This window comes from Mustelus asterias, chromosome 13 (assembly GCF_964213995.1).
Source record: "Mustelus asterias chromosome 13, sMusAst1.hap1.1, whole genome shotgun sequence".
Classification (NCBI taxonomy): Eukaryota; Metazoa; Chordata; class Chondrichthyes; order Carcharhiniformes; family Triakidae; genus Mustelus; species Mustelus asterias.
In genome coordinates this window covers 61,991,261-62,016,144 of record NC_135813.1, presented here as the reverse complement: position 1 = coordinate 62,016,144, position 24,884 = coordinate 61,991,261, and the positions used below count along the sequence as shown (strand labels likewise).

The 24,884-nt window shown below is 46.1% G+C and overlaps 1 protein-coding gene across 1 annotated transcript in view; it reads right to left on the bottom strand.

Annotated features, from left to right (window-relative positions):
- Positions 1 to 24,884, bottom strand: part of aifm3 (AIF family member 3) — a 191,652-nt gene that overhangs the window by 150,589 nt on the left and 16,179 nt on the right. The window contains exon 2 of the mRNA XM_078227646.1: positions 9,741 to 10,016. Coding sequence (XP_078083772.1) covers positions 9,741 to 9,771 — 31 coding nt within the window. The 5' untranslated portion in view covers positions 9,772 to 10,016. The remainder of the gene's footprint in view (positions 1 to 9,740; positions 10,017 to 24,884) is intronic.

Below are 24,884 nucleotides of genomic sequence, written 5' to 3'. Positions count from 1 at the left end.
TGGTGTCCTGTCAGGCAGACATCAAGAAACCCACTGGGTATTGGAACCCCCTCCTGGGACCTCATTGGCCGGAAGCCAGAGAAGTTTCTGGAAAGGCAAGCAGCCAGGGGGATAAAGGAACATATTTTCAGACAGACCAGCAGCGAAGACTTGACGAAGGAGGCGAACTTGACCATCCAGAAGACTGACCAGAGAAGGAAGGAAGAAGCTGCCATCGAGACTCACCTTCGTGACAACGGACCAGAGGGACTCAGAGAATCGAGCCTGCAGTTTAACCAAGCCATCTTTGCGGGTGGTATACTTGAATCTGGGATATCCTCTTGTTTTATGTGGGTAATTTAAGGGTTAATAGTATTATTAATAAACTTGTTGAACCTTTACTTGTGTCTGTCCTTTGTCCATCTTGCAAATAAGGACACCGGGGTAAAACCTTAGAGTAAGCAAACTGGTCGAAAGTATCTGAGAATTAACAGGTACAACACTCCCCCCATCCATTATCCCCACTTCTCCAATATGTTGTCAGCATTTTCTTTCTTCTTAAAGCCCGATACAAAGTAAATTAAATATTCTAGACTTGCCCTGTGCCCCTGAGTATCGATCATTTTCTTTGTCCTTCATAAGACTCACCCGGTCTCTCTCATGCCAGTAGGAGAGGGGGAGGGTTATCAAAACTCAGATACGTCCTTAAAACCACCTATCAGATAATTACTTAATGTCATATTCTCTCCAGGTTCGAGGTAAATTCATTGGCTTGATGGACAGCACCAGGCCCATTCATCATTGGCATCAGACCAGAGGATCTCTTGACCATTTTATTTGATGGAATTTAGTCAAGGGTAAAACAATGTAGGATTTTTTAATGCGGCTTCATTTTCCTAATGGCCCAGATGACTTTGTGCATTCTGTCTTTGTAGTTTCTGACTACATTGTGGAGGCCTCAAAGCCTCACTTTAGAGGCCCTCTGCTTCTGCCTCACTGTTCTCCTCCCTTTGCGCTTTAATGGATAAATTTATTTATTAGTGTCAAGTAGCCTTACATTAACACTGCAATGAAGTTACTGTGAAAATCCCCTAGTCGCCACACTCCGGTGCCCATTCGGGTACACTGAGGGAGAATTTAGCATGGCCAATGCACGTCCCTCGGACTATGGGAGGAAACCTGAGCACCTGGAGGAAACCCACGCAGACACGGGGAGAACACGCAGACTCCGCACAGACAATGACCCAAGCCAGGAATCAAGCCAGATCCCTGGTGCTATGAGGCAGCAGTGCTAACCCATTGTGCCACCAAGCCACCTTTGTGGCTCCAGTTCCGTTTGCTTATTCCTCTAGGTGTTGAGGCAATACAATTAGTGGATCAATTATCCCCTCATCAGTCCACCCGATCAGCTTTCAAACTGACCTGATTTCAAATTCCACGCTGGAAGGATTGAGTGAGTGACCTTGAGTAGATAGTTTCACGTGGGTCACCCTGCACAAGTGAGGAAGAGCAAGGTTGCTTATGGTGAATGAAGGTAGTATGTTTGTTCCATCATATCATATGTAGGGTTAAAATGGCCAACTTGTTTTGCTTCGCAATGGTGCTGAAATTCTCGGGGATTGTATGAAAATACAAACATATGAACCAGGAGCAGGAGTAGGCCATTTGGCCTTCGAGCCTGCTCCGCCACTCAATAAGACCATTTCTAATCAGTAGTAACCTTCTGCTTAACCCCAATATTCTTTCACCCCCTTTCTTATCAAGAATCTATCTAGCTCTGTCTTGAAAATATTGAAAGACTCTGCTCCCACTGCCTTCTGAGGAAGAGAGTTCCAAGGACGGTCTTTCTCTTCTCTGTCTTAAATGGGTGACCCCCTCATTCCAGATTCTCCCACAAGAGGAAACATCCTCTTCACATCCACCCTGTCAAACCCCTCAGGATCTTAAAAGTTTCACTCAAGTTGCTTCTTGCTCTTCTAAACTCCAGTAGATACAAGCAGTGGTAGTGGGGCCCCTTTAAAGGGCGAGCATCTACTGATCCCGTGACCCATCAGGGCTTATTGTATGGAACCGCATGAACCTACAGGGAGTCGGTGAGACCACATCTGAAGTGTGGTGTCCAGTTTTGGTCTCCTTGTTTGAGGAAGGATGTGGTGGCAATGGAGGCAGTTCGGAGGACATTCATCAGACTGATACCGGGATGAAGGGGTTGACGTATGAGGAGAGGGAATCTGATAGAGGTATATAAAATTTTTAAAGGGATTGATAAAGTTAATGTAGACCAAATGTTTCCTCTTATGGGGCAATCCCAAACAAGAGGTCACAGGTGTAGGTTGAGAGGCGATAGATTTAAAAATGAGATGAAGAGGAACTACTTCTTAAGTTTTTTGTTTATTTATTAGTGTCACTTTATTAGTGTCACAAATAGGCTTACATTAACACTGCAAAGAAGTTATTGTGAACATCCCCTAGTCGCCACACTCCGGCACCTGTTCGGGTACACTGAGGGAGAATTTAGCACGGCCAATGCGCCTAACCAGCACGTCTTTCGGAATGTGGAAAGAAACCAGAGCACCCGGAGGAAACTCATGCAGATACGGGAAGAACATGCAAATTCCACACACACTGACCCAAGCCGGGAATCGAACCCGAGTCCTTGGTGCTGTGAGGCAGCAGTGCTAACCACTGTGCCACCGTGCCACCTTCTCGCAGAGGGTGGTGAACTTGTGGAACTCGCTGCCCTGTGGCGCGGTGGAGTCTGAATCGTTGAATGGTTTCAAGAAGGAGATAGATATATTTCTAATAAAAAAAGGGATAAGGGGTTTTGGGGAACAGGTGGGGAGGTGGATTTGAGACCAGGGAGAGATCAGCCATGATCTGATTGAATGGCGGAGCAGGCTCGAAGGGCTGAATTTGCTGACTTCTGCTCCTAATTCCTATGTTCCTGTGTAACCTCAGACATCAGCGCTCCGAAAGCTAATGGTATTTGCTACCAAATAAACCTGTTGGACTTTAACCTGGTGTTGTTAAAACTCTTACTGTGTTAACTTCAGACAGATAATTTGAACATGTGGTGCCTCGCCCTCTGGGGTAGGAGTTGTCCCCTCACACTCAATGGAAGATGGCACTGACTGGCCTTTCTCTTTTGCTCCCTAGACATTGAGGAGACAGAATGAAGAATCTTGCAAATTGAGAAAGAGGGCCTGGCAGTAATGTACAGAGTGAAAAAGTTTCACCAATGCATTTATGGTTGCTGTTTCACTATTATCACCGATCACTGGGCTAACTCTGAGGACAAACCAATTGCCTCGGCCAGCCTGCAGAGGTGGGCTTTGCTTTCGGTTGTATACAGATATGTTTTTCAACATCGGCCGGGGACTCAGATTCCTAACTCTGATGGCCTGAGTCTTCACCCACGCCTTGTGCAGCATGCAGGTACAGCAGATAATAAAGAAAGTGAATGGAATGTTGGCATTTATAGCGAAAGCAGTAGAATACAAAGTTAAGGAAATATTGTTGCAACTATACAAGGCATCGGTGAGGCCGCACCTGGAGTATTGTGCACAGTTTTGGTCCCCGTATTTGAGGAAAGATGTAGTGACATTGGAGGCAGTTCAGAGCAGGTTCATTAGATTGATTCCAGAGATATGGGGTTTGTCATATGAAGAGAGATTGAACAGTTTAGGCCGATACTCTCTGGAATTTAGAAGAATGAGGGGAGATCAAATTGAGGTATACAAGATGATAAAAGGTATGGATAAAGTAGATGTGGAGTGGATGCTTCCTCCTGTGGGACATTCTAGGACGAGAGGTCATAGTCTTACGATAAGGGGTAGCAAATTTAAAACAGAGTTGAGGAGAAACTACTTCTCCCAAAGGGTTGTGAGTCTGTGGAATTCGCTACCCCCAAAGTGCGGTGGATGCTGGGACAGTGAGTAAATTTAAGGAGGAGTTAGACAGATTTTTAACTGGAATGCGGAGAAGGCAGAAAAATGGGGATGAGGAGCATATCAGCCATGATCGAATGGCAGAGCAGACCCGAAGGGCTGCAGGGCCTAATTCTGCTCCTATATCTTACGAACTTATGAATGTGGCTCCACCCCCAGTGCCACAGGATATTGTCTTCACATTAACCTTCTCGGATATCTTGCCCGTATCATCAAATCATATTAAGAATTGGACTCAGAGAGACACAATTCCGTCTAAAGTCAATTGGATGGTTTTATGTGGCTGGCATTATGAACAATTGGAGCAGCTCAGACCCTCACCAACTGAGGAAAGACAAATGCAGTTGTGAAGATGGGGGTCTCACTTTATAAGTCTTGGGTGGTGACGCCCAGCAAGAGAGCCATTATTACAGGAACAACATAGCGCACATCCTGGTCAAACTAAGATGAAGATGTTGGCCAGATGTGATACCTGGTGGCTGGGTATTGACAAAGACATTGAAAATTTGGTCTGCCAATCACCGCAGAGCCTGTGGCTCAACCAGATCCCGGGGAATGGCCAGACTGCCCTTGGACAAAATTACATTTTCATTTTGCCAGCTCCTTCTGCGTGACCATGTTTGTAGTAGTGGCGCATGCTCACTCCAAGTGGCTAGATGTCCAAGAAATGTGAACAACGACTTTGGAAGCCATCATCGAATGATTAAGACAGATTTTTGCGAGGGTCTGTCTCCCAAAGGATATAGTTTCAGATAACGGCACCACCTTTACAGGGGGAGGATTCCAGCACTTTGTACAGACCAACTGTATCAATCTGCACAGCCCCCTATCACCCAGCCTCAAATGGCTCTGATTTGATCTGATTTATTATTGCCACGTATCAGTATACAGTGAAAAGTATTGTTACTTGTGCGCTATACAGACAAGGCATACCGTTCATTGAGAAGGAAAGGAGTGCAGAATGTAGTGTTACAGTCATAGCTAGGGTGTAGAGAAAGATCAACTTAATGCAAGGTAAGTCCATTCAAAAGTCTGATGGCAGCAGGGAAGAAGCTGTTCTTGAGTCGGTTGGTATGTGTCCTCAGACTTTAGTATCTTTTTCCCGACGGAAGAAGGTGGAAGAAAGAATGTCTGGCGTGCGTGGGGTCCTTAATTATGCTGGCTGCTTTTCCGATGCAGCGGGAAGTGTAGACAGAGTCAATGGATGGGAGGCTGGTTTGTGTGATGGATGAAAGAGCAGTGCAAACCTTTAAATCCACAACGTAAAAGCAGCCAGATAGGCCATTGCAACTCAAACTGGCCAATTTCCTTCTTTCTTACAACACCAACCCCCTCACATTACCACCGGGGTAACGCCAGCTGAGCTGCTGATGGGGCGACATCTCAAAACTCAGCTGGACCTGGTTTTCCTCAGCTTGGCAGGGAGGGCGGAGGCGAGGCAAAGTATGCAAAAAAAACCCATCACTCGTCCAGAGGTAATGGATCCTTCAGAGCAGATGATCGCGTTTTTGTGAAAAACTTCAGGGTTGGACCAACGTGGTTACCTGGGAGAATATCATAGCTGGTGGACCTGCAAGGAAGTGAGGTGCGGGAACACATGGACCACATAAGAAGGAGCGAAACTGCTGTCCCAACAGCAAAACAAGAGGATCCAGTGGTTCCAAATGTTCATTACCAGAGCCTTAAATGAGGGAACTGGCTGTTTCGGAACAGACCCCTCTTCCCACTTCAGGGGGAACTGGAGACGGTGTCGGCACTAACGCGCCATCTGAGAGCTTTGGACAACCATCTGTTGCCAACGACACACCTGCCCCAGTGGTAGAAGAACCTGTCAGAGAATTGAGGGGCTCCACCAGACTCGGGACTTGCCTGATCGACCGACCTTATAAAAGACTGTGCCCGTTTTCATTTCTGCCCTTGTCATAAATAGCTACAATGTTTATCCTGTTATGTATATAGAATTAAGGGAATTGACGGGGGAAGAGATGTGGTAGCATGGTCCCTTTAAGGGGTGATAGTCTGCCAATCACGTGACCCGCTCAAGTGCCTATTGCATGGAAGTGCACGGACTTCGACCAATCGGAGGAAAGCACGTGGGAGCAAGCAGACCCGCTGTGTGAGTCGGGCGGTCAAGGGGTAAAGACCTGTATTGTAGTTGCTGTGTCTGTTTAAAGTTTTACCTTGTTGTTTAAATAAATCATTCCATGATTACAGCAGCCTCCTCATTGGTACCTTGCACTATTGCACAAACCTAGCCCGAATAAGACAACCCACCAATTCCATGTACTGATCTAGCTAATCTACCCTGAACTGCTTCCAACGCATTTACATCCTTCCTTAAATAAAGAGATATTGTACACCGTGCTCCAGATGTGATCTCACCAGTGTCCTGTAGAATGAAGCATAACCTCTCTGCTTTTGCATTCAATTCCTCTCACAATAAATGATAACATTCTATTAGTTTTCCTAATTACTTGCTGTACCTACGCACTAGCCTTTGCGATCCATACACTAGGGCATCCAGATCCCTCTGCATCTCAGTGCTCCACAATCTCTCACAATTTAGACAAGATGTTTCTTTTTTATTCTTCCTGCCCAAATGGACAATCAACATTATACTCCATTTTCCAGATATTTGTCCACTCAGCTAACCTATCTATATCTCTGTGCAGACTCCTTGGTTGGAATTTTACCTTCCCACCCACCTCAGGGATCAGAGCGGGTGAGGGGCGGACCATGGAAAGGTCCGTTCATCCCGGATGGGATTTTATGGTTTTGGGACAAGCGAGATTGTAAAATCCCACCCCTAATGTTCCTTTTCTTATCTGTCTTTGTGTCATCAGCAAATTTAGTGGCCATACCTTTGGTTCCTTCATCCAAGTTATTGACATAAATTGTAAACATTTGAGGCCCCAGCACTGACCCCTGTGGGTTAACATTCATTACATCCTGTCAATCAGAGAAAGACCCATTTATACCCACTCTCCATTTTCTATCAGCTAGCCAATCTTCTATCCACACCGACATGGCACCGCCTATACCATGAATGTCTATTTTCCACAGCAGCATTTGATATGGCATCTTATCAAATGCCTTCTGGAAATCTAAGAACAGTACATCCACTGGTTCCCCTTTATCCACAGTACATGATACTTTTTCAAAGCACTCCAATAAATTGGTTAAACGTGATTTCCCTTTCACAAAACCATGTTAACGCTGCCTGATTACCATGAGTTTTCCTAAGTGCCTCTACTATAACATCTTCAATTATAGCTTCTAACATATCCCTATATGTAAGGCTAATTGGCCTGTATTTTCCTGCTTTCTGTCTCCCTGCCCCTCCCCTTTTGAGTATCGGAATTACATTCCAATCTGATGGAAGCTTCCCTGAATCTAGTGAATTTTGGAAAATTAAAACCATTGGATCGACCATCTCTCTTGCCACTTCTTTTAAGATTCTAGGATGAAATCCATCGGGATTGGGGGGACTTATCAATCTGCTGTTCCAGCAATTAGTGAAGTAGTACTTCCCTTGTGCTTTGAATTTTCCTGATTTCCTCCCTCCCTTCCAATTCCTGATTTGTAGCTGTTTTTGGGATGTTATTTGTATCATCTATCGTGAAGACCAATGCAAAATACCGGTTCAATTAACCTGCCATCTCCTTATTTTCCATTATTAATTTCCCAGTCTCCCTTTCTATAGGACCAACATTTACTTTGTTAATTCTTTTTTTAATTAGATAACTACAGAAACTCTTATTATCCATCTTCATATTTCTAGCTAGATTTTTCTTGTTCTCTAATTTTTCCGTCCGTATTAATCTTTTAGTCATTCTATGCTGTTCATTACATTCTGTCCAATCTACTGACCTGCCGCCCATCTTTGTGCTATTATATGCTTTTTCTTCAGGTTTGATACTGTCTTTAACATTTTTAATTAACCACAGATGGTGAGTCCATCCTTTGGAATATTTCTTTCTCATTAGAATGTATCTATTCTGTGTTTTCTGAAATATCCCCTTAAATGTCTCTCACTGCATCTCTATTCACTTGTCCCTTAACCTCGTTGTACCAGTTCACTTTAGTTAGCTTTGCTTTCATGCCCTCATAATTGTCCTTGTTTAAGTTTAAAGTACTAGTCTTGGACCCACCCTTCTCTCCCTCAAAACCAATATTTTTCCCAATCTCCTGCTGGAAGACCAACAGAAACAGGGCCTTTAGGGGAGGAAATTTGCCATCGTTACCTGGTCTGACCTACACGTGATCCCAGAACAATAAGGTTGAGCTTAATTGCCGAAATGGCTGAACAAGCCACTCATTTCAAGGTCAATTAGGAATGGGCAACAAACGCCCACATCCCATAAATGAATTTTAAAAACTGCAGAGAGACCTGATGCCAACATTTTGATCCATCACCCTTCTCTTCCCATGAGAACTAGTATATCCAGATATATATCTTTATTTTACTCATTCATGGGACATGGGTGTCGCTGGCTGGCCAGCATTTATTGCCCATCCCTAGCTGCCCTTGGAAGGCAGTTGGGAGTCAACCATATTGCTGTGGCTCTGGAGTCATGTAGGCCAGACCAGGTAAGGACGCAGGATTTCCTTCCTTTAAGGACGTTAGTGAACCAAATGGGTTTTTCCGACCATCGACAATAGTTTCATGGTCATTTGTAGATTCTTAATTCCAGATATTTTTTATTGAATTCAAATTCCACCATCTGCTGGGCGGGATTCGAACCCGGTTCCCCAGAACATTAGCTTAGATTCTGGATTAATAGTCTAGTGATAATATCACTAGGCCATCACCTCCCCACGATGTCAATCCAACTCCCTTACATTGCCTGGCTCAGTAATTCCACCTAGCCTGCACACATTATCAATATCTGCAGCCTAGATGCAGGCTTTATCTGCTCACTTCTCATTTTATCAGGGGACAATAACCTATTTACTTTAAATGGGTTAACAACAAGAATGACCACATGAAGGGTAAGCAAGGTGGCGCAGTGGTTAGCACTGCTGCCTCATGGCGCCAGGGACCCGGGTTCGATTCCCGGCTTGGGTCACTGTCTGTGCGGAGTCTGCACGTTCTTGCCCGTGTCTGCGTGGGTTTCCTCCGGGTGCTCCGGTTTCCTCCTATCGTCTGAAAAACGTACTGATTAGGTGCATTGGCCACGCTAAATTCTCCCTCAGTGTACCTGAACAGGCACCAGTGTGTGTGCGACTAGATGATTTTCACAATAACTTCATTGCAGTGTTAATGTAAGCCTACTTGTGACACCAATAAATAAACCTACGCATTCCTTTGGTAATAGTGGTACTAATAATTTCTCAGTTTGTATTTCTCTCTTTCGACCCACCTATCCAGTTCTCCCATCGGTGCTTACTGTTTAAGCAGAAAGGAAAGGAAGCGAGGATTCCACAGGGTCATAAACTGATCCCCAAAGCAAGCTGCATCTTTAAAGTGGTTCATGTGGAGAATCAACCTGAATAAATGATGGGAGTAAACCCAATGGAACACTGCACCTTTAAAGCCAGTGGGGAATCAAGAGCTCTCTCCACCAGGGAGAGAAATGTTTTTTTTAATAGGATTGTGTTGGAAGCCGTTGTGGAAATTTGGTACTCTTGGGGATAAACAAATTTTCAAAGGCTCCCTAAGCTGCAGCGAGCGTGGATGAAAGAGATTTAAAATTCCTCAGAGCTGCCCCCTTACTCAGTGTGTTGACCTAGTTCAGTCAGAATTATTCAGAACATACTGAAACCTCCTCAATTATGAGGAGCAATTAGTGTAGCATTTGAAAGAGTAGTCACCTGGTTTGGGCTTCGAGAAACATCCTCCCATGACTGGGCCAAGCTCGAAGGTTGGTGCGTTGCTATGGAAACCAAAGAACCAAGGACCACGGCGTCTTGATGTGCCTGATGAGCAGCTGTTTCGAACCACGACGTCTCGTCTGCTTCAGAGGGAAGGCAGTTTTACACGGAGGCCATGTTAGTCGAGCGGGTGCTTGTCAAACGTCAGGATGCAGGGAAATCCATGCTACTGAGAACCAATCCATGGTGCATTTATCAATATCCAATCTTCAAAATCTAAACAAACAAGAACAAAAATAGACTTTATCTGTTCTTTCTAACCCGCAATGCACAGTAACCTAAACGAAACCAAGGTGTAACCACTCACCCCTCACCCCAATACAGCTTGTACTCAACTTCACATATTGCTTTATTGTACATTATTGTTTAAAGTTTATTTATTAGTGTCACAAGTAGGCTTACATTAACATTGTAATGAAGTTACTAAGAAAATCCCCTGGTCGCCACACTCAGGTGCCTGTACGGGTACACTGAGGGAGAATTTACCATTGCTAATGCACCTAACCAACACATCCTTTGGACTGTGGGAGGAAACCGGAGCACCCGGAGGAAACCCACGCAGATACGGGGAGAACGTGCAGACTCCGAACAGATAGTGACCCAAGCAGGAACCGAACCCGGGTCCCTGGCACTGTGAGGCAGCAGTGCTAATCACTGTGCCACTGTACCATCATTAGCACATTGCTGTTTCTGGTCATTTGCTGAATGCCAGTAAGCTGCTGTGTTTTCTAGTGACCACACTTAAATACAGTACTTCATTAACTGTGAAGCACCTTGAAATGTCTGGTGGCCAAGAATAGCACTATATAAATGTAGGTCTTTATTCTTTATTCTTTCTTCCCTGGGGTGCTCGCATTGACTTTGTGTTGTACATGGGGTTGGTTCCATTGTGTGGGTGGTATGATTGCCACCATGATGTGTGTGGAGATTGGCACCACGGTGTTACATAATGCTGGTACCACCGAAACGGGTGAGATTGCCATCATGGTGTGCAGTAAGTCTTCAGCAAGATGTGTGGGGTTGTGGCTGTGATGCATTTGGGTATTTACCACCACTGTTCTGAGATGCGGAGTTGGCACCACCATGTGTCGAGGAGGGTGGGCATGGGAGGTGCTGGGCATGGCTTTACAACAGACACTCGGCTTTAACTTTCAGGAACTGGGTTCAAATCCAGGCTTGGCTGTCTTGCAGGTTTCAAGGCTTCCACATGGGGAAGCCAAATCGCCAGGATTGGCCTGTACCACACAGGAGTGGGAAGTCAACTGCCAGGAAAGTGTCGCGAGAAACCCTGGAGAAAACCTATCAATGGCAAGAAATAAATAGTGCTTTATCATTTTACCTGAACACTTATTTATTAATTATAAAGAATATCGGTGTTGGGGCAAAAGGCTGTTTGATTGACAATCAGAAATCATCCAATTGGACAATGAAGAGTTTTTTTGTGGTTTCCATTTGGCCTCGGAAGGCAGTGAATCATTAAGATGCACAGGTTGGGCAACAAATGGTGGAAGTGTGGGGGCGGGGGGGTGGGGTGGATGCAGTTGGAGGCTGGAGATCATGCGATGAATCATAGAATCCCTACAGTGCAGAAGGAGGTCATTCGGCCCATCGAGCCTGCATCGACCACAATCCCACCCAGGCCCTATCCCTGTAACTCCGTGTATTTACCCTAGCTAATCCCCCTGACACTAAGGGGGCGATTTAGCATGGCTAATCCACCTAAGCCAGACATCTTTGGAGCCCCCAGGACTGCCTTCATCCAGAGTTTGCAACCCCAGAGAAATGAGTTTGGATATTCTCAATCCATTTCCAGGTGACTATGGGTGAACTGGATAGTTATTGATGCTAGAGGGTGGTTGCTATGGCAAATATTGGTTTGGGGAAGGAAAGCAATGGGGCTCTGGTTATCTCTTTCTACTTCATGTGATGCGCTGGTCTGATGAAGGATTTCCACCCTAGACTATACTTCCGCATTTCGATTTTTTTTTCTTTCATGCTACTGGCAAGACCAGCATTTACTCATTACTCATCCCTAATTGCCCCTGAATGGAGTGACATGCTAGGACATTTCAGCGGGCAGTTAAGAGTTAACCACATTGCCATAGCTCTGGAGTCACGTGTAGGTTAGACAAGGTAAGAATGGCAAATTTCCTTCCCCAAAGGATATTATGAACCAGATGAGTTTTTACAACAATTGATACTTTCATGGTCACCGTTACTGAGAATAGCCTTATAATTCCATATTTATTAATTGAATTTAAATTCCACCAGTGGGATTTGAACTTGTGACCCCAAAGCCTGGGCCTCTGGATTACTGGTCCAGTGACATGATTGGCATCTCCCTCCAGATGCTGGCAGATCTACCAATATTTCAATGTTTTTCTTTATTTAAATCTTGAGAAGTATTATGATGTGTAAATGATATGCCAGGATTCTCTCACATGCAGACACATCCATATGTGGCCAACTCCAGGGAACGTGCATTAATAAAAGGTCTGAAATCAAACGCAAGGAGTGAAAACACAGTCAGGGCCGGAAAGAGATGCATCAGGATAAACTGCAGTTTGACAGGACTAACGGAATAACTGGAAAACAAGAGCAATGATTCAATTGTTGGGTAAATTGATCTATTTAATATTTTAGATGTTATTCAATAAGGCCCTGCCTGCTTAACCTTGCCCCTCACCTGAGGTGTGGTGATCCTCAGGTTAAATCACCACCAGTCAGCTCTCCCTCTCAAAGGGCAGAGTGGCCCATGGTCGTCTGGGACTATGGTGACTTTACCTTCTTTTACCTTAGGGGTATCTGGGACAGAGAAGCATAAACACATTCCACTCGCGTCTATCTACAAGTTTTTACATTCTGCAAATTCGTCCATGCAGTGTAAAAATGTCTGCTGTCCCAGTGAGGTAAAGTGCTCTGAATTTCTTTCTTCAACAGTGTTAGAGACATTATTTTGTACAGGTTCTTACTGTAATCTGTCCACAGATAAACTCACGTCAGCTGTCTGAACACAATACTTTTGGTTTTGCCTAAGCACAGGGAATTTAGGCAAATTTTGGCAAATGGACTGTGAAAGCAATGGGTAAAAACATCCAAATGTTTGTCCGTTACACTTTCAATTAGACATTGGGAAGACTGAAGCCATTCTTTGGTGCCCACACAGCTCTATTCATCAGCTACCAACTCCATTCTTTTCCAACAGTCTGATACTGCGTTTATTTATTAGTCACAAGTAGGCTTACATTAACACTGCAATGAAGTTGTGAAAAGTCGCCACACTGCGGCACCTGTTCGGGTACACTGAGGGAGAATTTAGCACAGCCAATGCACCTAACTTGCATGTCTTTTGGACTGTTGGAGGAAACCAGAGGAAATCCACACAGACATGGGAAGAATGTGCAGACTCCGCACAGACAGTGACCCAAGCTGGAATCGAACCCGGGTCCCTGGTACTGTGAGGCAGCAGTGCTAACCACTGTGCCACTGTCCCGCCACAGTGGTGGGTATTAGGTTTAACCCTGAGATCGACTTCCAACCAGATATCCACACTGTGGCTAAGACTGCCTATTTGCCCCTCTGTCACGCAGTTTACCAATGACCACCAGTGAATAGTGTGAATACTGTGTGCCAAATACACTTTACTTTCTACAGCCAAGGTAATTGATTGTAAGACATTTTTGGAGTTCCTCATATAAGTTTTAGCTTCAAGAAGCTTCCGTAATCCAAAGTGCTCTTCAGAAATCCCATCTGAACCTTCAACTCCCAAGTTGAACACATTTCTGTGAGTACAGTAAGAAGTCTCACAACACCAGGTTAAAATCTAACAGGTTTATTTGGAATAACGAGCTTTTGGAGCGCTGCTCCTTCATCAGGTGAGACTCACTGTGCCCACCCCAGTCTAACGCCGCATCTCCACATCATTTGTGTGAAATGACAACCTGGAGCGACCTATATAAAATGCAGAGAAATAAAAGCCAGCAGAGGACTTCACCTCTCCCTCAACTCATCTGCTCCAACACTCTACGCACCATAAAGCCCTGTCATCCCAAACTCTGCTGCCTGTTCCCTACTCACACCAAACACCATTATCTATCACTTCCACACAGACTGACCTGCTTTGGCTCCTATTCAAACGAGGCTTCATTTTAAAATCCAATCTCTCACCCCTACTTACCTCTGTAATATCTGAGCTCCGCCAATTCTGGCCTCTTGCGCATTCCTGATTTTACCAACCATTGGTGGCCATGCCTTCAGCTGCCAGGATCTAAGCTCCGAATTCTCCCCCTGAACCTGATTCTGGTCTGTCAAACTGGTACCAGAGGGCACTCAACATCCCAATCAGTGCTCATGTGTCACTAAATGAGTCATGCCCCTGGGCAATGCAAGCTTTGAATTGGAACAAAGCTGGACAGTTAACTGTTCCCTACTGCATTCTCCCTGACAACATGTCTGCCAATCAGAGTCCACTTGCCAACCAATCAGCACTTGTTCTCATGCAATATAAATTGTTGATCCCCTTTTACTGTTGGAAATTTCTTGCAAGCTATCCTGTTGAGCACAAGGTGAAAAGCTTTGGTTTTACATCTCTTTGGGTGGCACGGTGGCACAGCGGTTAGCACTGCTGCCTCAACATGCCAGGGACCTGGATTCAATTCAAGCCTTGGGTGACTGACTGTGCGGAGTCTACACGTTCTCCCCGTGTCTGCATGGATTTCCTCCGGATTCTCCGGTTTCCTCCCACACTCTGAAAGACGTGCTGGTTAGATGCATTGGCCATGCTAAATTCTCCCTCAACAGGCGCCGGAGTGTGGCGACTAGGGGATTTTCACAGTAACTTCATTGCAGTGTTAATGTAAGCCTACTTGTGACACTAATAAAAAAACTTTAAAAAAACACTTTTTTTCCAGCAATACAGTGGAGCCCCGATTTTACGCGCCCCAATTTAGTGCAAAATCGGATATTACGCGATCGCACGACGGACCCTTTTTTTTTACTATTTCCGGTTTAATGAATTAGCGCGACCCCGATTTAGCGCGACCCCGATAACATTCGCGATCACATTTTATGGACCCCAACCATCGTGTTAAAACGGGGCTCCACTGTACTTCCATACTACCACAAATATGGTTAAATGATCCAACAAAAAATTGTCATGCGAGTTCCTTTCCCAGTTAAATACTGTCAAGTTAGAATTTCTTCTTGGGAAACTACTTGCTTTCCTGTCAAATTCAGGTACTGAACGGGTGACAAATGGAAGCATTTTCCCTCTCGCAGGAGACTAACAGGGTAAATGTATGGGTTACATGAATAGAGCCTTGGTGGGTGTAATAGGTTCTCAGAGGCAGAAGTTCCTTCACCAAAATCCCTTTGTTTACAAGTCTGACAACAGCATACAGAGTGCTTTCAGTTAGCAGCCTACACTCGGAGTCCCAGAGGAACTGACACGCCTGGTTAAGTACAAAGCAAGAGGCTCCCTGACTGACCCATCAATTTGGCCCTTAATCAGTGAGTTCATATGCTAACAGGCCAACTTCAATTGGCTGATTAAAGTCATGACAGTGAGTTTGTGGTCAGTACAGACTCGATGGGCCAAATGACCTCCTTCTGTACTGTAGAGATTCTATGAGTCTAAAACTCAAGCTGGTATTGGGTCATTTAATTATATGAGAGTGCTTCAATAATTAAAAGGCAGCAGCTGCAATCACATGTTCTTAAAATTGCACAGGCCTTCTCCAAAATGTCTGTTGGAGCCTCAGTGGAATTACCAAAGAGGATGTCTATTTATAAAGTCTCTCTAGTGCGGGCAGGGGTTGGATTCCTGCTGAATCAAGGGCAGGAGATCGAGAAAGCTTCTGGGACATCATCCAGCTGACATTTATACAATATTGTGACTGTTGTTCAGTTGATTGTCAGTAGTTTGGATGTGAAGATAGCCAAGTCACCCATTCTGATGCAAATTTGCCTCATGGTTTATCCGGTTTCATCTCTCCTTGAGAAGCCAAACTGGAAATTATTATAAATAAATGCTTTGAGTCTGGAGGAACATTACTTAACTGGAATCACGGGAGACAATCAGCAAAGCCACACCTTCCATGGTTGATGAGGGCAACTCTTATATCAGCACACTACACAATCAAAATGTCCTGTGCCTTCATAAAAGGTTAACTTGCACTAAACTGTAGACCCAGGATCATTCTTATTGTATTTATTCTTGGACTTTGAGTGAAGTGTCAGGGAAGCATTTGTTACCCATCCCTAGATGGTATGTGGGGTAATGTCACTGGGCTAGTGATCCAGAGGCCCAGGTTAACAGTCTGGGCTATGGATACAAATCTCAACCATGGCAGCTGGAGGAATTCCAATGAACCTGGAATATAGAGAGATGCTGGGTAATGGGGACCATCCAATTCTCTTCCCATACTTGGTGGGGCACTAACGCAGACTTTCATCTGTTTCCATAGCTCGTAATTCCTGGAATAGGTCGCTAGTCTGTTGCCAGGGGTTTATAGTTTGAGGGAGGCCACTCCACATAGAATTATAGAATCCCTACAGTGCAGAAAGAAGCCATTTGGCCCATCGAGCCTGCACTGTCTCACTGACAGAGCATCAAAATGGCTTTCTGATAGCTGATCACATGACCTCAAGCAAGTACGAAGCTTGCCTTCAAGCGATTAAATCGATGATTTTGTGTCAGAGTTGCTACTTTTATCTCTAGCTCTCATGTAATTTTAGATCTGTTTCTTGATATGTATCACAACATTCAGGCCTGCCTGCTGGCTCTCACACGAGCAAAGCCACACCTTCCATGGTTGGTGAGGGCAACTCTTATATCAGCACACTACACAATCAAAATGTCCAATGCCTTCATAAAGGATTAACTTGCACTAAACTGTGCCCTGTTTGTGAACAGAACTCCCACTTACCTGATGAAGGAGCAGCGCTCCAAAAGCTAGTGGTGTTTGCTACCAAATAACCCTGTTGGACTTTAACCTTTATTTTAAGGGTAGTAGTGGGAATTTGTGCATGGAGTCAGAAAAGATAGGAGGCGATGAATGAATACTTTTCTTCAGTGTTCACCAAGGAGAGGGACCATGTTTTTGAGGATGAGAGTGGGATATAGGCTGATAGGCTGGAGGAGGTAGATGTTCTTGAGGGACCGTGTTAGGGAGCTGGAACTGCAGCTCGAGGATCTTAGGCTGATGAGGGAGAATGAGGAGGTGATAGACAAGAGCTATCATCAGGTGGTCACACCAGGGCAACGGGAGGAGGCCAAGTGGGCGATGGCCAGGAAGGGTAAGGCTAGGGTGGTTGAGAGCACCCCAGTGGATTTGCCCCTGCACAACAAGTACTCCTGCTTGAGTACTGCTGGGGGGGACAGCCCGCCTGGGGGAAGCAGCAGTGGCCGTGTCTCCGCAGTGGAGTCCAGCCCTGTAACTCAGAGGGCTAAGGAAAAGAGGAGGAAGGCGGTATTAATCGGGGACTCGATGGTGAAGGGGACAGACAGGCGTTTCTGCGGAGGTAGGCGGGATTCTCGCATGGTGGTCTGCCTCCCTGGGGCCGGGATCCAGGATGTCGCTAGTCGCGTCCCGGAAATCCTGAGGTGGGAGGGAGAGGAGCCTGAGGTAGCGGTACATATTGGTACCGCTGATGTGGGTAGGAAGGGAGAAGGGGTCATGAAAAGGGAGTACAGGGAATTAGGGAGACAGCTGAGAAAGAGGAAAGCAAAGGTGGTAATCTCAGGATTACTGCCTGTGCCACGGGAAGGTGAGGGCAGGAATGGAGTGAGGTGGAAGATGAATGTGTGGCTGAGGGACTGGTGCAGGGGGCAGGGATTCAGGTTCCTGGACCATTGGGACCTCTTTAGGGGCAGGGGTGATCTGTATACAAAAAACGGGTGGAACTTGAATCACAGGGGGACCAATATCCTGGCCGGTAGGTTGGCTAAGGCTACTGGGGAGAATTTAAACTAGATAGGTTGGGGGGAGGGGAGCTAGAAGAGTTGACTAGGATCAAGGAACTAATTGATGGGGGGGAGGATGCAGGGGTAAGGGGAATTACAAAATTAATGGTAGAGGAGAGGGTGCAAGTGAATGAAGGCGGTAATTTAGATAAGGGAGTAGAGGGAGAGGGTGTTCGCGACTCATCAAAGCGGGTCCAGATAAAAGCTGGAATAAGGACACTTTGCCTGAATGCACGAAGCATTCGGAACAAGGTAAATGAGTTGATGGTGCAAATCAGCACGAGTGGGTACGATCTGGTGGCCATTACAGAAACGTGGCTGAAAGGTGACCAGGACTGGGAGATGAATATCCAGGGGTATCAGGCGTTTAGGAAGAATAGACAGGAAGGAAAAGGTGGTGGGGTCGCGCTATTAATAAGAGATAATATCAGGGTAGTACTGAGGGATGACATAGGCTCTGAGGAACAAAACGTGGAATCATTATGGGTAGAGATGAGGAATAGTAGAGGGAGAAAGACACTAGTAGGTGTGGTATATAGGCCCCCAAATAATAATGTTGAGGTAGGGAGGGCTATAAACAAGCAGATAAGGGATGCGTGTAAAAACGGAACGGCAATAATCATGGGGGACTTCAACATGCACATTGACTGGCAGACTCAAGTCGGTAAGGGTGGAATGGAGGAAGAGTTCTTAGAATGCTGTCGGGATAGTTTCCTTGAACAGCATGTTACGGAACCGACGAGGGAACGAGCTATTTTGGATCTGGTATTGTGTAACGAGGTAGGTAGAATTAAGGATCTTATTGTGAAGGACCCTCTTGGGTCTAGTGACCACAATATGGTCGAATTTCTGATTCAGATGGAAGAGGAGAAAGTTTGGTCCCAAACCAGTATCCTCTGTTTGAACAGAGGGAAATATGATAGGATGAGGGATGAATTGGCTAAGGTAGACTGGGAGAGCAGGCTGGCAGGTAGGATAGCTGAGGAACAGTGGAGGATTTTTAAGGAGATCCTTTTCAGTTCTCAGCAAAAATATATTCCAGCAAAAAACAAGGATTGTAAGAAAAGGGAGAACCAGCCGTGGATAACGAAGGAAATAAAGGAGAGTATTAAAATAAAAACAGCTGCGTACAGAGTGGCCAAAAATAGTGGAGAAACAAGTGATTGGGAAAAATTTAAGAAACAACAAAGAGAGACTAAGAAAGCGATAAAGAAAGGAAGGATAGACTATGAAGCTAGGCTAGCAATTAATATAAAAAATGATAGTAAAAGTTTTTATAAATATATAAAAAGGAATAGAGTGGCTAGAGTGAATGTTGGACCCTTGGAGGACGAGAGGGGGGAGTTAATAGTGGGAAATGAGGATATGGCTGAGTCTTTAAATAAGTTTTTTGTGTCGGTCTTCACGGTGGAGGTCACAAATAGTTTGCCAAATATTAACGATAGAGGGTTGGCAGCAGGAGAAATACTTAATACAATTAATGTTACCAGAGAGGCAGTGCTGGGTAGACTAATGAGACTGAAGGTGGATAAGTCCCCGGGTCCGGATGGAATGCATCCCAGGGTATTGAAAGAAATGTCAGAGGTAATAGTGGATGCGTTAGTGATTATTTATCAAAACTCGTTGCATTCTGGGGTAGTGCCGGTTGATTGGAAAACGGCTAATGTTACGCCGCTGTTTAAAAAAGGAAGGAGATAAAAGGCGGGTAACTATAGGCCGGTCAGCTTAACGTCTGTAGTAGGGAAAATGCTGGAATCCATTATTAAAGAGGAGATAGCAGGGCATCTGGATAGAAATGGTTCGATCAATCAGACGCAGCATGGATTCATGAGGGGAAAGTCGTGCTTGACGAACATGTTGGATTTTTATGAAGATGTGACTAGGGCGGTTGATGGAGGAGAACCGGTGGATGCGGTGTTTTTGGATTTCCAAAAGGCGTTTGATAAGGTGCCCCATAAAAGGCTACTGAAGAAGATTAGGGCACACGGAGTTGGGGGTAGTGTGTTAAAGTGGATTGGGGACTGGCTATCCGACAGGAAGCAAAGAGTCGGAATAAATGGGTGTTTTTCCGGTTGGAGGAAGGTAACTAGTGGCGTGCCGCAGGGATCGGTACTCGGGCCGCAACTATTTACCATTTATATAGATGATCTGGAGGAGGGGACGGAGTGTAGGGTAACGAAGTTTGCAGACGACACAAAGATAAGTGGAAAAGTGAATCGTGTGGAGGACGGAGAAGATCTGCAGAGAGATTTGGACAGGCTGAGTGAGTGGGCGAGGATATGGCAAATGGAGTATAACGTTGAGAAATGCGAGGTTATACACTTTGGAGGAAATAATAACAAATGGGATTACTATCTCAATGGAAACAAATTAAAACATGCTACCGTGCAAAGGGACCTGGGGGTCCTTGTGCATGAGACGCAAAAGCCCAGTCTGCAGGTACAACAGGTGATCAAGAAGGCAAATGGGATGTTGGCCTATATTGCGAAGGGGATAGAATATAAAAGCAGGGATGTCTTGATGCACCTGTACAGGGCATTGGTGAGGCCGCAGCTGGAATACTGTGTGCAGTATTGGTCCCCTTATATGAGGAAGGATATATTGGCATTGGAGGGAGTGCAGAGAAGGTTCACCAGGTTGATACCGGAGATGAGGGGTTTGGATTATGAGGAGAGGCTGAGGAGATTGGGTTTGTACTCGTTGGAGTTTAGAAGGATGAGGGGGGATCTTATGGAGACTTATAAGATAATGCGGGGGCTGGATAGGGTGGAGGCGGAGAGATTCTTTCCACTTAGTAAGGAAGTTAAAACTAGAGGACACAGCCTCAAAATAAAGGGGGGTCGGTTTAAGACAGAGTTGAGGAGGAACTTCTTCTCCCAGAGGGTGGTGAATCTCTGGAATTCTCTGCCCACTGAGGTGGTGGAGGCTACCTCGCTGAATATGTTTAAAGCACGGATGGATGGAATTCTGATCGGTAAGGGAATTAAGGGTTATGGGGATCAGGCGGGTAAGTGGTACTGATCCACGTCAGATCAGCCATGATCTTATTGAATGGCAGGGCAGGCTCGAGGGGCTAGATGGCCTACTCCTGCTCCTATTTCTTATGTTCTTATGTTCTTATGTTCTGAGGGAAGGTATATGAGCAATTTTGAAAAACCTGAGGGTCGATAAGTCCCCTGGGCCAGATGGGATATATCCTAGGATTCTTTGGGAGGCAAAGGATGTGATTGCAGAGCCTTTGGCTTTGATCTTTGGTCCTCACTGTCCACGGGGATAGTGCCAGAGGACTGGAGAGTGGCGAATGTTGTTCCTCTGTTCAAGAAAGGAAATAGAATTGACCCTAGTAATTATAGGCCGGTTAGTCTTACTTCGGTGGCCGGTAAGTTAATGGAAAAGGTCCTGAGGGATAGGATTTATGACCATTTGGAAAAATGTAGCTTAATCCGTGCTAGTCAGCACGGATTCGTGAAGGGTAAGTCTTGCCTCACAAATTTGATTGAATTCTTTGAGGAGGTAACTAAGTGTGTAGACGAAGGTAGAGCAGTTGATGTCGTATACATGGATTTTAGTAAGGCGTTTGATAAGGTTCCCCATGGTAGGCTCATGAAGAAAGTAAGGAGGTGTGGGATAGAGGGAAATTTGGCCGATTGTATAAATAACTGGCTATCTCATAGAATGATGTGGAGATGCTGGCGTTGGACTGGGGCAAACACAGTAAGAGTTTTTAACCTGGTGTTGTTAAAACTCTTACTGTATCTCATAGAAGACAGAGGGTGGCGGTGGATGGAAAATTTTCAGATTGGAGACCAGTTACCAGCGGTGTACCACAGGGATCAGTGCTGGGTCCTCTGCTATTTGTGATTTTTATCAATGACTTGGAGGAGGGGGCTGAAGGGTGGGTCAGTGAATTTGCTGTGACACCAAGATTGGTGGAGTAGTGGATGAGGTGGAGGGCTGTTGTAGGCTGCAAAGAGACATTGATAGGATGCAGAGCTGGGCCAAAAAATGCCAGATGGAGTTTAACACTGATAAGTGCGAGGTGATTCATTTTGTTAGGACAAATTTGAATGCGAATTACAGGGTCAACAGCAGGGTTCTGAGGAATGTGGAGGAACAGAGAGATCTTGGGGTTCATATCCACAGATCTCTGAAGGTTGCCACTCAAGTGGATAGAGCCGTGAAGAAGGCCTATAGTGTGTTAGCGTTTATTAACAGGGGGTTGGAGTTTAAGAGCCGTGGGGTTATGCTGCAACTGTACAGGACCTTGGTGAGACCACATTTGGAATATTGCGTGCAGTTCTGGTCACCTCACTGTAAGAAGGATGTGGAAGCATTGGAGAGAGTGCAGAGGAGATTTACCAGGATGCTGCCTGGTTTGGAGGGTAGGTCTTATGAGGAAAGGTTGAGGGAGCTGGGGCTTTTCTCTTGGAGCGGAGGAGGATGAGGGGTGACTTAATAGAGGTTTATAAGATGATGAAGGGGATAGATAGAGTGAACGTTCAAAGACTATTTCCTCGGGTGAATGTAGCTGTTAGTAGGGGGCATAACTATAAGGTTCATGGTGGGAGATATAGGAAGGATGTCCGAGGTAGATTCTTTACTCAGAGAGTGGTTGGGGTGTGGAATGGACTGCCTGCTGTGATAGTGGAGTCGGACACTTTAGGAACTTTCAAGCGGTTATTGGATAGGCACATGGAGCACACCAGAATGATAGGGAGCGGGATAGCTTGATCTTGGTTTCGGACAAAGCTCGGCACAACATCGAGGGCCGAAGGGCCTGTTCTGTGCTGTACTGTTCTATGTTCCATTAATCTGGCGTTGTGAGACTTCTTACTGTCTCACACAAGCGGCAGACGCAGTGATTCACACTGCTTTTGCTGTTTATGTATGGCCCACAGGTGAATACATTTGGATTTTTTTGACGTTATGCCCAAGCACATAGACAGCTCCTTTGTCCCTGGACTTCCTGTGAACAACTCATCCCAGCAACAACCCCTCACTTCAACACTAATTTTCAACTCCCTTCCCTGTGTCTCCACTCGTTTGGCCACAATGTGAAAATAAAAGCCATTCCAAATTAGGCATTTAAACCAAATTTATAAATGAGATGCACAAACCAACCAATCCCCCGTGTTCAATGCTGTGGTGTCTGTCTTCCACGTGCCATCTGATGGTTCTCCTGCCCCCCCCCCCAATGGCTGCAGATTCTTTATTGCCGGGAGGCTGGCTGTTAGCCTTGGATCTCAGAGTGGGCTGTGGAATGTACTATCTGTGCCTGGGCTGACTGGCTGACAGGAAACAGCGAGGGCACTGGCGAGAGGGAATTCTGTTCTCCTGAGAGGGGACAGCAAGTCCGCCCATGCTGCATCGGGCTGAAGGGCAGCGCCTCAGCACTCCGACTGGAGGAGAGATTGCTGAGCTGCTGTGACACCCTGCAAGCCTCTTTGCCCACCATAATCCACAGCCACGATGGCAGGAACAATGCCTTGCATAGCCGGTCAGTGGCAGTAGCTTCCATCGCCGCACTCAGACTCGTAGGGTGGGATTTTCCAGCCGCGCTCATCCCAAGGCCGGAACATGCCACCCGAGGTCAACGGACCTTTGCTTGGTGCGTGTCCCTTCCGCTACGAAGCCCGTGGCGGACAGGATGGGAAAGCTCCGCCCCTAGTGGCTGTTGCTTCCACTGCAATGGGAAGCTGCATCATCAGCCATCAGGCACTATCAGACGCTGCACTGTGATAGGCTGCATGATTCCCTGTTCCATGCTGGAAGAAATAGGCTCCAATCTCGGAGCTTTGCTCTGTGCCCGGCTGGTGCTGGGTCCCTCCAATCTCCTTGACGTTCACCACGGGGTTTCTGACAGGCTTCCCAATGCACCAAGCATTGGGCATTCCTATCAGTGTTCCCTCCGGAGATCGCCAGCACATCTGAGCCAGAACTCAAACTGGCACCTGCACCATCCTTGCCCGACTTAGCTGCAAGCCACCTGAACTCGGTGGGTGGGATTTTCCAGCCGCGCTGGCCCCAAGGCCGGAAAATCCCGCCTGAGGTCAACGGACCTTTGAATGGTGCGTGTCCCACCCGCTACGATTCCCATGACGGGCAGGATGGGAGAATTCCTCCCGGTGTCTCCTCGTGTGCAGCTCCTGCCTCGAATATATTACTCATCATGTCTGTATCTGCACGGAATAAACCAATGGTCACTATCATTGTCTTCCTGGTGTTCCAGTGCTGTCTTTCTAGGTTGCACTCCTTGGGTATCTGAAAGGAGAAAGTTAAAAGAGGAAACGGTGTGGATTTTGGGAAGTTGGGAGGAATGGAGGAGATGTTTGCACCCTCTGCATTGTAATTCATAAGAGGAGGAAGATTACAGATGAGGATGCTGGCTGCCATCTTTGATGGCTTCAGCAAAGCCATTGGCTTTGGCCTCAGCAATTGTCATCCCGATAATGACCAGCACTGTCTCTTCTGGAGGGTTTGGGACATAGACTGCTCCCCCTTGTGGTTAGCTGCTGCTGCACCACCCAGCCCCTCACCCCCCTCCCCCAACTCTCCTGCCAGTTGTGTGCCACCTTTCGTTGAATGAGTGAAATATGTGAGCGGGTTCTGCACACAATATGATTGTGTGGTAGTGCGGCCCCTTTAAGAGGCAATCCTTCGCAGGCCACATGACAGGGCTGGAACCAATGGAGCACGAGCGTGTGAATCTCGGCCAATCGTGAGCGAGGGCACGCGTCTCCTGCGCTGAAAGTCGACAGAGTGAGTTGGGGAGTCGTTGGGAGCAGACCTGTGTTCATAGAATCATAGAATCTATACAGGAGGCCATTCGGCCCATCATGCCTGCACCAACAACAATCCCACCCAGGCCCAAACCCCGTAACCACACATATTTACCCTGATAGGCCAATCAACCTAACCTGGTCATCTTTGGACTGTGGGAGGAAACCGGAGCACCCGGAGGAAGCCCACGCTGACACGGAGAGAACATGCAGACTCCACACAGACATTGATCCAAGCCAGGAACTGAACCCGTGTCCCTGGCGCTGTGAGGCAGCAGTGCTAACCACTGTGCCACCGTGCCGTCCAAGTACAAAATCTAGCCTTGTATTTAAATGGCACCT